The 12,189-nt window shown below is 41.5% G+C and overlaps 1 protein-coding gene across 1 annotated transcript; it reads left to right on the top strand.

Moving 5' to 3' along the window:
• Nucleotides 1-2,513: 2,513 nt before the first annotated feature.
• Nucleotides 2,514-6,577, top strand: edf1 (endothelial differentiation-related factor 1). The gene is made up of 5 exons (XM_049604514.1): nt 2,514-2,760; nt 3,650-3,701; nt 3,859-4,019; nt 5,792-5,885; nt 5,977-6,577. The coding sequence occupies exons 1-5, from the start codon at nt 2,683-2,685 to the stop codon at nt 6,036-6,038; spliced, it is 447 nt and encodes a 148-aa protein (XP_049460471.1). The 5' UTR covers nt 2,514-2,682; the 3' UTR covers nt 6,039-6,577.
• The last annotated feature ends 5,612 nt before the right edge of the window (nt 6,578-12,189 follow it).

Raw genomic sequence — 12,189 nt, 5'->3', positions numbered from 1 at the left:
GTTTCGGATACAGCCAGACTTTGTGGTTTTACCTCTTTTGTTGTTGTTGTTTTTCTTTTCTTTTCTTTTTTTTGGTCATTTTGTGTCTTAGAGGCAATTTCGTGTCTCTTCTTGGTTGTTTTGTGTCTTTCTTTGGTTTTTTTTGTGTCTTTGTGAAGTCGTTTTGTATTGCTTTGAGGTTATTTTGTCTGTTTTTGGTCATTTTGTGCCTCTTTGTACTCATTTTTGGTCTCCTTTTTTGTCCCTTTTTGCTGTAATTCTGTGTCTCTGGGGTATTTTTGTGCTTTCCACCTTTTGTAGTAATTTTGTGTCCCTCTGAAGTAATTTTAAGTCTCTGCCTCTTCGGTACATGTTATGCCAGGGTTCCGACTACACAACATTTTTGTCTGTTCTGTCAGTCACCATGTCAGATAAGGTGATGGAGTCATAAAATCTTGCTGTGACTTGGCTGACAGATATGATGGACTACACACTGGTCCACAATCAATTATGCCTGATTGCCTTTCACGACGTGCATGATGTTATCTGATTATTCTTGTCCTGTTTTTATGGTTATTAATATTATTTCAGTCACTGTGTCTGTTCATATCCCGGCCAAAATGTTATTGTAGTAACGTAGAAAGTGCCACCAGAAGGCAGGAGCTACATTTGAAGTACAGCATACAGACTATGCAAGTCACTGAATCCTCCACAACAAGTTCCTGCAAATGTTTCACAATAAAAGCCTGTTTAGACAATGAAGGGGTAGAGTATTGAGAATTTGTTCAGGGAGACATTAATTATTTTACTTCACATTCTAATAAGCATTATGTCAAAAGCCAGCATGTTTCAGTTTTCTTTGAATAACAGGTGTGTGTCTGTGACGCAGGATGGCGACCAAGGGCGGCGTCAGGCCCGATGAAGGCCTGATGATGATGCAGGAGCTTGATGACCGGCTGAAAGAGCAGATTGACAAACTGGAGCATGTTCGCCTGGCTGCTGTTGAACTGAAGGAGAACTTGTCTGGGGTACATTCAGCATGCAATAAATTCCCCTCTTTAACAAAAATGGTTTGATTAAAACTCATTTTACCTTCTGTTTTGACATCATTTTCTTCTAACACAGAGCAACGGTGATCTTTCCCAGTCTATCGCTGACCATCTGGACTGGTTGAATCACTTGTCAGAGCAAGTAGAGACTCTTCACATGAACACAAGTGTTTTTGTTCAGGTGAGAAACTGATGGAGTTTCTGATGGGATCATGTGCATAGTACAGAAATGATTTACCTTGTGTAGTTGATTGCTGAATTTTTATCTATGTGAGAAAGTAATTAGAGCTGTCCAGCAGCATTCAGATGTTGCACTGAGTTGATGTAGCTGCTTTGTTTGGATTATCATAGGTTTTCAAAGTAAAAAAAAAAATCCTTAATTCTCATTTTTACTTGGGAACACATCAGACAGTTTACAGTGCTCTCCACGAACTTCTGCTTCATGTATCTCCAGATGAATCCCAAGCCTCGTGCATGGGCGGGAAAACAGAGTTCCAAACATGGCTACCGCTTTGGACGTCTCCACCCAGCTGAGGACGCCCAGTCGGAGTTTGGCTGGTCCCCCATCCGCACACGACGAAACAGTGACGCTGCCTCTGAAATGTCTTGTAACTGGTGACCTGTGGCCTAGAAATTGACTCAGGTTGTAGTTAGTTCAAAGTAATGTACAGCTCACTTCCACCAAACTGATTATGAAAAACCAAACTGTTTGCACATTTTTATCGGTACATTTTCACTCATGACGATGCTAAATTTTTCATGTACTGTAAAAGTTAACATTTTTATGCCCTGTATTGTTGTGTTGTTGAACATGCTAGATTTTTAATAAAATCATGGCCAATCCTATCCTGTCTGTACATCCATCTTATCTGTCTTTTTTATCTGTTTATCTTAAATCAAAGAAATTCACTGTACTTAAAAATAAAGTGTGCTTTTTTTTCAGACTTGATATGTTTGTGAGTTCCTTGCGGTCCATTCAGAACAATGTGACCCACTTTTGGATCGCGACCCACCAGTTGGGAACCACTGTTTTAATGGGTTTTCCCGTATTTAGAAAAACCTACATATGTAGGCTAATTTTGGTGGAAAAGGGGTATTTGTAAAAGAAGGATAAAACAATCAAAAGGTGCCTGAGAGAGACATGGATCAAGAGAGGAAGGGCAGGGGGCCCACAGAGACTGCTTATGCATAGGGTCTGGAATTTGGTGCTACCTCCCTGATAACACTCATGACATTTATTCAAGCTTGGACTTTGGAAATGTGTGCACTCTGTTCCCCAAAACAGCCAACAGCTACAACAATCTGATATTGTGTAACAGCGGGATAATAGGCAGTGTTTTCCTGCCTGATGTAATCTGTGTTTCTAAACGTGCAATCAGGGATATTGTACTGTTCAGACCTGTTGATGCGGATGTAGGTCAGCGCGCTCCACCAGCAGAGGGCGCTGCTGACAGGCCTTTATGATGTCACTGTTCATCACAGCGTTGTAAATAAAGCTTTGGCAGAACGCGTGAGTGATAATTCTGGAAGGAGCGTCTGGCTCGCTTAAGTGACACTACCCCTCTTTAAAAGGCTCGTTTTGAACACACCGAGCACTACTTATTTTTGTAACTATATATAAAATATTACGGGTATCGAGTGAACCTCTGAAAACATGGCAGAGAGTGACTGGGACACCGTGACTGTGTTGAGGAAGAAGGGGCCGACCGCCGCTCAGGCCAAATCCAAGCAGGTTAGCATGGACACCTCACTTTTCACTGTTTCTCTCACTTGCTACCAAGCGTACTCTAAACTGTGTCAGACATAGCCTTTTTCAGGTTACACGTTCATGAACACCCAAACAAACCGCTGTTGGGCTGTAAAACGTGATACACGTGGTTAATTTCGGGTTAAATCGACTAACAGTTAGCTAACACGCTTCGTGGTGTAACGTTAGTTTAAGCTAACAACAACAGTGAACATGGCCGTTTGGTTTTTCCAGCAAACGTTTATAACGGTTACCAAAGTCCGAGCTTGATACTGTTAGGTAAATATTTGACTGTGACCAAAATAGCAAGTAGCTAGCTAGCATTGGCCAGCTAACCTAAAAAGGATACGTTACTTAGCTACAACGCTAGCTAGCTAAAGTTACATACAACCAACACCATTACATTAACAAGTATAACTTACATGCTTTTAACACGTAAACATGCCTAACCTTAATGTAAGTGTCATGATTGTAAGTAAAACATGGAGTCTAGTTAAACACGGAAGATCATGATGTAACATTAGGTAAGTCCAGCATACACCCACTGTTACAAGCAGTTTTAATATAAATATAGTATTTGTTTTTAACGGAAAGCAATGTAAGCAGAAAGATTAGCTAACCACAGCCAAGCCAGTTTTGAAGTAGGTGTGGGTGTGTTTTGGCAGGATTGATCAGGTTGTCTTGTGTGTATCATAACTGTTACACTTGCTCAACCAGCTTCATTAATTATTAACTACATGGCTCGTAACACTGAGCCAATAGCTGTATACAGAATAACATGATCCTGGTCATAATGCAGTCTGCTGTCAGTGAGTCTGGATGTTTTTATGTTTTCAAATTAATGACTTTACTGTACCTGTCTGTCTTTCTTTAGGCTATCACAGCTGCTATGAGACGTGGGGAGGATGTTGAGACATCAAAGAAATGTAAACATATGCTTTCTTGTACAAATTTGTAATGTCAGAGTTGTAATTCTGCATGCACTGAGTATATTAAATAGCTTGTGTGCTGATTATGCTTTTTATTTCACGTCTACCACCCTGTATGATGCCCTAACATTATTTTCCACTGCTCCTCACACAGGGTCTGCAGGACAAAACAAACAGCATGTTGTGACTAAGAACACATCCAAGCTGGACCGGGAGACAGAGGAGCTACACCATGACAGGGTTTCTCTGGAGGTGGGCAAGGTTATTCAGCAAGGCAGACAGGAGAAAGGTCTCACCCAGAAAGACCTGGCCACTGTGAGTCTACACACTTCTCTTATATTGATACGTAAGACGTGACAGTTTGTAGTGCTGCTGCTGATGGTAGAGATAAGGGGTGGGCTATATGGCCCTAAAATAATATCACGATACTTCAGTGTAGTTTTGCGATAATTCTATTCTTGATGGTATCATAAATTAGTGCTTATTATCAATTTAAGAACATAAAATTGCAGCAAAATAACTGATATAGCTTTACATGTCATCCTAACCGTTTGCCCTCAAATGTTCAGTAAAAACTAAACAAAAATGATTCCTCGTTTCTTTAGTTTGTCTTTAGTTTATTCCACACGACTGCTTGTTGTGCCATGCGTAACAGTATGACGTCAATATGTCAACAAGTCCAAATATTGCGAGTATGATCATGAACGATAGGATATGGCACATCCCTAGTAGAGATGCCTTTCTTCTGGATTTGTAAATCATTGTTCACCCTGAGGGAAAGGCAGAAAATGGAGATGTAGCTAACCAAGTAACAGTGACACGCTTAGTCATGTAATGTGGAGCAGATATAATTGGCATTATACCGTCCAGAGGTAGGAAGTAGACGGCCCGATGCATTTCTTGGCAAAAAGACTGGCTGTAAGATCTGTGTTAGACTGCCTCTTATTGAACACAGTATCTTAGTTAGCATGTTGACTTGAAAAATCTTTGTGCATGGCAGTTGATTGATACTTTTAAGTCAGCAGGTCGTTTGTTAATTTTTAACAGAAGAACATATGCGTCATCGTCCCCCTCCTTTCCCCTCCATCCAGTGTTCACCTTGCGTTATTGGTCAGTGATTCAGGGCCATATAAATATTTTATTGTCTCTGCTTTCTGTTTAGATTTGAGCAAGTATGTTTGCTCAGAAGGAGCTCTGTCTCGTAGTGGCACTTCACACTGCTGCCTTTTATAATGGCCACGGTCTTGGAACATATGATGACAAATAACTAAGTGGTTTTGAACTTCCTGTGGGAAGAATGAACATGTAAGAACTAGTCCATTCGTAATTAAAAGCTCTGTCTCCGCTGTCTACTTTTCTCTCCAAAGAAACGCGTAAGGGATTTACCCTATGAGGTGTCCGTTAGGAATAGACAAAAGAGAGGCCAGAAGCATTTGACGTGCAGGGAAATGCAGAGTTGATTGGCCGAGTAAAAAAATGTAAGATGATTAAACACATAAAACTGGTCTGCAAATGCTGCACAGGTTGAATCAAAAATGCTCAAAATTGAGTAATTTTCAATAATTTATTGGGTGTGGATCGGACGATGTCTAGGTCTGGAGATGGAGAGGGATATCGGGTTAACAAGGGGTATGCAGTTTGGTCATCTCAAGGGAGAGCGCATCCTGTTTTGCCCCCCTTCAAATCCTCCCTACTGCTTTCAGTCTTGTGTAAAAATAACTGCACACAAACAACATAGAGTAGTAAATGGGAGATGCACAATACTCGTAAAGATTTTACTAGAGAGACATTTGTATTTTTCGTCCAGCTAGCAAAGCCATATCCTGTGCAAACCTAACCATCATTTCTTATCACATAGTTAATGAAAATATGTCTACATGACCATTTTCTCTTGATTACTTGGAGCAGTTCAGTCACAGAAGCTGCAGACATTTAAAACATGTCAGTTTTCTGCAATAATGTGAAAACTGCAGCGCTGGGATAAATTGATTCCAAGTTACAGGAAGTGCTTTTTGCATGCTTGGTAAGTTTTTCTGACTTGTGGTTAAACAAAACAGTAAATTATTTATGGTGAATCTTTTCCTCAGAAAATTAATGAGAAGCCTCAAGTCATTGCAGACTACGAGTGCGGGAGAGCAATTCCCAACAACCAGGTCATGGGCAAGATTGAGAGAGCAATTGGTAAGAATATTAGCTAAAATCTAATGATCCTAGTCACTACGTCTTTATTGTCAGTTGTATGACGCATATGTTCATCTTCTGTGATGAACAGGGCTGAAACTGCGTGGGAAGGATATTGGCCAGCCCCTGGAGCCAAAGACCAAGAAGAAATGAACACAAAGCCTCGAAATCAGCCCCCCGCTCCCTTCTTTCCTTGTTTCTGAACCCTTCCCCCACCCCACTTCCAAGAACCCTCAAACTCTCCCCCTCTCTCCCCCGTACCTCCCCCTCTCTACCTGGGCTGATCTCACCTGTGTCCTGCCTGGGGACCAGGTGCTTCACTGCATTACAGGCTGCATAATGAAAACAGTTTTCTTGACCACATAATCAAATGAATGATGGAACGTGTTTTTTCAACGTCACAAACTCGAAGTTCTGTGAATCTTCCTTTCACCTACGTCTGCTTCGGCTTTGGCATGATGAATTCAACTTTTTGATAGTAATGTAAATTGGTTAAAAAAAGGGTGAATTATTTTTCATGGCCAAACAAACTAGTTCGACACGTTAATTCTGAGCATGACCTAAAGCCAAAAGTGCTTGATTGCATCTTTTTCACACACTTGAGACAGTGCGTGGATGTCATTACAGTGTTGAAATGTTTTAATGCTGTGCTTTGTTTTAATCTAAAAAATAAAGTTTGGCAGTTCTTGACATTTCTGGGTGTGTAATTGTAGCCACTGGACCACAAGATTTAAATCAATCAATTCAATCAATCAATTTTATTTATAAAGCCCAATATCACAAATCACAATTTGCCTCACAGGGCTTTACAGCATACGACATCCCTCTGTCCTTAAGACCCTCACAGCGGATAAGGAAAAACTCCCCAAAAAAAACCCTTTAACGGGGGAAAAAAAAAAACGGTAGAAACCTCAGGAAGAGCAACTGAGGAGGGATCCCTCTTCCAGGACGGACAGACGTGCAATAGATGTCGTACAGAACAGATCAACATGATAAATTAACAGTAATCCATATGACACAGGGAGAGAGAGAGAGAGAAAGAGAGGGAGAGAGAGAGAGCGAGAGAGAGATATGCAGGTAATGACAGTATCTTACAACAACATTAATGGAAGTAATAATATTATAGTTATAGTTCTGGTTACTGCGGTACAATATGTTGAAAGTATGTATTAATACCTGGCAGTATACATGTGTGACAATAGTCATATGTGTATAATAACAGAAGAAGTATGACTAATGACTAATGATGGCAGCAGCAGCAGGAGGCATCTGGCGGGACCACGGCAGCAGCACAACCACACACGTCACGCTGTCCAGGCACCGCTGTGATATGAGTTAATCTGAGAGACAGTGGAGCACAAAGGCTCCGGAGAAGAAGCCGAGTTAGTGACATCCAGAATGGCCGGGTTAGCTAGATGCAGTAATAGGATACGAGAGAGAGAGAGAGAGAGAGAGAGAGAAGGAGAGAAGGGGCCCGGTGTATTATAGAGGGGTCCTCCGGCAGACTAGGCCTAAGTCAGCCTAACTAAGGGCTGGTACAGGACAAGCCTGAGCCAGCCCTAACTATAAGCTTTATCAAAGAGGAAAGTCTTAAGTCTAGTCTTAAATGTGGAGACGGTGTCTGCCTCCCGGACCGTAACAGGAAGATGATTCCACAGGAGAGGAGCCTGATAGCTAAAGGCTCTGGCTCCTGATCTACTTTTGGAGACTTTAGGGACCACGAGTAACCCTGCGTTCTCAGAGCGCAGTGTTCTGGTGGGATAATAAGGCACTATGAGCTCTCTAAGATATGATGGAGCTTGACCATTTAGAGCTTTATAAGTTAACAGTAGGATTTTAAATTCAATTCTGGATTTTACAGGGAGCCAGTGCAGAGAAGCTAAAACAGGAGAGATATGATCGCGTTTCTTAGTTCCTGTTAGTACACGTGCTGCTGCATTCTGAATTAGCTGGAGAGTTTTTAAGGACTTACTAGAGCTACCTGATAATAGAGAGTTACAATAATCCAGCCTTGAGGTAACAAAAGCGTGGACCAATTTTTCTGCATCTTTTCGGGTCAGGATAGGCCTAATTTTCGCAATATTACGCAGATGAAAAAATGCAGTCCGTGAGGTTTGCTTTAAATGAGAATTAAAAGACAAATCTTGATCAAATGTTACTCCGAGGTTTCTTACGGTAGTGGCAGGGGCCAGAGCAATGCCATCTAGAGAAACTATGTCATCAGATAAAGAGTCTCTGAGTTGTTTGGGGCCAAGAACAATAACTTCAGTTTTGTCTGAATTTAACATCAGGAAATTGGTGCAAATAAATAAATACAAAACTAGTGACGTCATCTTGAACATTTCCTTTAAAGTTGTTTTGGCAGTTCCGTTACATCTAATCGCAGATATTTCTTATCATAAATACTGACAAAAAACATAATGTTCTTTGAGGTAATGCCTCGCTAAGGCACTAACTGCCAAAACCAGATGTTTTGAATGTACAAACACATTAAAAAAAGTTTGCAAGAATGTTTTGAAATGACTACATTTACTATAAAAACTATGTTTGGAGTGCTGTACTATAAGGAGCTGGGAGAGAGTCTGCTCCAACAAGCTGAAATCTGAATGCAGTAGTTATCTTCAACCACTAGGTGTCAGCATATTACAAGAAACACTGGGACGGTTCTACTGTCTCAGTATGTTTCTACGAGAATGTTGCAGCAACTTTTGTGCAGAGCTGTGACTACTTAATGTAAAAATGCTACTCGTTGCCATTTATGCATGGAAAAAAATGTTTTATAATAAAAACAAGTACAACTGCTGATAAAGGCACAGGTGCCAAATCAAACAGCAGTGTCAATTAGAAATTAAAGCACTTTGCCAGAGATGGGACTAAGTCATTGTTTTGCAAGGCACACGTAAGTCTCAAGTCTTTGCAATCAAGTCCCGAGTCCTCAATTAAAAGTTTCATGTCCTAAACAAGTCATAATGCACTGTATACCAAATGTAATGCCATTTTTACAAGAGTAGTAATATATAAAATTCACAAAAGTTATGAATGCATTTTAAAATTTGTATTTATTTGGTAAAATACATTTGTTGGAAGTTTTTGTTTCCTGTCAGTAACTTTTCATTCCGCACATTGTGCAACTGCAATCTGTAGTTTGTATAATTTATCGTGTTTTTCAACTCGTGCTCAGTAACGCAACATTCACTCTTCTTGGTTCTCTCCTACAACCTGACTGGATGCTGTCAGATTAGCTCAACAAAGTGGATTTTGAGAATTAAGTGTCAACTTGCTGGGAACCAATGGTGTTATTGTTGGTTGATTCAGAAAATGGCAGACGTGAGAACATTGAGCTGGATTATTATAACCTGGGTGTTTGTGCAGCATAGGGAGGGCTGACTGAAGAGGAGGGAGCTCACCTCACATCCACATGGGTTTTTATATGCATGTTCTCTTTAAATAAGAAGGATGATCTGATTTGTGGCACACTTTTTAAATTCCATACTTTTTACTCTTTGGGCTTGGGGGAAGGTATCCAGTATTTTCAAGTCAAAAGGCTCAAGTCCAAGTGAAGTCATGAGTCATTAGCGTTAACATCAAAGTCGAAATGCAAGTCAATTCAAGTCATCAAATTTATGAATTCAGTCTGACTCGGGTCCAAGTCGTGACTCGAGTTCACACCTCTGCTTTTCACAGAGATGAAATGTTCTGACGTGTGTAGTGTTTGTTTTAGGATCTTAAAAATGAACCTTATAAATTGAGACATGCCTGCACCATTCAAATGTACAACACTAGCTGTCTCTTTTTCTGCAGTGTTCCACTTTCACCTCGGGCTATTGATTTGAGAATGACTTTGCTAGTGGGAAGGCTGCCGTCTGTTTTATTAAAGATTCATGGACCTTATTGTTGCAGAGTCAAAAAAGTGGTGTGGTAAGGGGAAGTGCAAGTGGGACAGAATACATTCAAGGACGGATGTAAACAAAGAATTGCGCAAGGTACTTAGAAGCCTTCTCAGGTGAGACAGAAAGTGTATACCCAGGTCAAGCAGTGTAAACCATGAAGTCCTGTGTCCTGATTAACCTCTATCGAACCCTATGGCGCAATCTCTGGTTTGGTCAGATAAGACCCTGTGGTGCCCCTGGCATGTCTGTAAATCAATGTGGTCATTATTAGGAGGCAGCAGAACACACCTGAAGAAACCTGCAGCTGTGATTGTTGATCATCCACGACTTGTTTGGGGTAGATGGTCCCACAGGATGCTGGGTAACATCACTTTTATCTTTGTAATTGGAGTGCGATGCTGCCACGTCCGTGACCATGACTGTTCTCTTGGGTTTCCTAAAAGGCCTTTTCCGTAGCAGATAGTTCGACTTGTCATAGTAGAGAAGCTAAACTGTGTTTCAGGGAAGAGGAACTAACCTGTAGCCTGAGCATACAGTCGAATCCATCAAGAAGTGAGGCATGGTGCAGCTCATGTAGCTGTATTAAGTGCTTCACCTGTGTGGGCCAAACAGCAGCGTGCCTACGAGGTCAAAACACTGAACCAGAACAGTAAGAACACAGTCAGGGGACAACCCTAGCTGCCCCACATCTCCACTGACCTTCATTTGTCAGTGCTCCCCACTGCTAAGTGAGCACACTAATAGGCAGCAATGTTGAACTGTCAGAGCTGGAGCACTCTGGGCTATTGTCAAATCAGCCGCTGGCTGTGCTGTAACAATGTGAATGGAAATTTGGCCGGGCTGGAAACTTTTCTAGATAGCTTTCCTCGGGCCAGCTGGGCCAGCCAACAATGAGCATTAAATATTCACACTGTTAGTGGGGTGAATAGATGAGCCAGGGTTAAATATGTCAGGTACAAGTTCCAGTCATTTTAGCACTTGAATATATGCAAGGGGAGTTATCACTGCGATTCCAAAGACATGCTGACATGCACATATAAATACATCGTGGGCTCAGTATTGAGGAGCTATAGAAGTACTGAAATATTTAAGAAGTGTGCATGTGCAAAAAAAAAAAGTAGGTAGATGAATTTTTTGGATGGATGCAACAGCAGGACATGATACAAAAAGTCAGATGTAATACACATAATGACCGTAATTACATGTAATTTCGGCTGGATGCACAGTAGTGACCACGTGCTGGAGTGGGTGAGGGTACAGTCATTATGTTTGTGTGCTGAACATATTTTTACATTATAACGCTTTGTCTGAGTTGGCCGTTCATCCCTGGGAATAAGAGAAGCAAGCAAAAGCAGACCTGGAGGTGCTGCAGCAATAGCTGGTGGGTTAGCTTTGAACAGTGTCAGAGTTTTAGAGTGGATTTTTCCTTTAATTAGTGTAATTATGTTTCTCACTGCAGTTGCGTTTATACCATCTTGAGTTGTGGGAAGTTTGGGTGTGGTGTCTTTTTATCCTTTTAGGTGCTGTGCCGCAGGCAGTACGCTGAGATGCATATTTGCTCGAATAAAGTAGGCAACCTCCTGACCGGTGTTCAGTGGATAAACAAAGGAGGGAGCCTTGCTGTTGTTACCAGGGGGTTATTTGGATTCTTGCTCAACAGGCTGCTTCACTCGGTGAGTGTGTGTGTGTGTGTGAATGAGAGAGGGAGACAGAGACTGACTGCGTTCCTGGAAATGCCATTCCATTGGTCAAAACACCATAGCAACATAGTTCCACCTATGACAAGGGAGCAGCCAGTGGTTTTGAAGGAGTGATGTGAAGCAGAAAGCTACATGTGGGGAGGGAGTTCAGGGGGGAAGCGCTGGGGGAGGGATTGGAAGTCTGGGGTCTAGTTTTTGCCTGAGGCTCTCAACTCAAATTGAGATTCCACCACACGTCTAACCTGTTGTGTTGGTCTGTGCGTTGCTCTCTATGTCTCCCCCCACGACAGCAGGTACTTCTCTTTCAGCTGACTGTTGAGTTTTTTTTGGCTTTTTTCTGTCCATTAGTTTTGTTCCTTACCTTTTGAAAATTGCAGAGTTTGCTTTAAAGGGACAGTTCACCCTAAAATCAAAAGTACATATTTTTCCTCTTACCTGTAGTGCTGTTAATCAGTCTAGATTGTTTTGGTGTGAGCTGCAGAGTGTTGGAGATATCGGCCGTAGAGATGTCTGCCTTCTCTCGAATGTAATGGAACTAGATGGCGCTCAGCTTGTGGTGCTTAAAGCAGCAAAAAAATACATCTGAAAAATCTCAACAGCAATGTCTCTTTCCAGAAATCATGACTTGGTTACTCAAGATAATCCACAGACCTTGTTGTGAGCAGTTTCATGTAGGAACTACTACCATTTGCGGAGCCTGGGCTGCCTACAGAG

Source organism: Epinephelus fuscoguttatus, linkage group LG18 (assembly GCF_011397635.1).
Source record: "Epinephelus fuscoguttatus linkage group LG18, E.fuscoguttatus.final_Chr_v1".
Lineage (NCBI taxonomy): Eukaryota > Metazoa > Chordata > Actinopteri > Perciformes > Serranidae > Epinephelus > Epinephelus fuscoguttatus.
The sequence above is the reverse complement of the archived record's forward strand: the minus strand, read 5'-3'. Positions and strand labels throughout refer to the sequence as shown.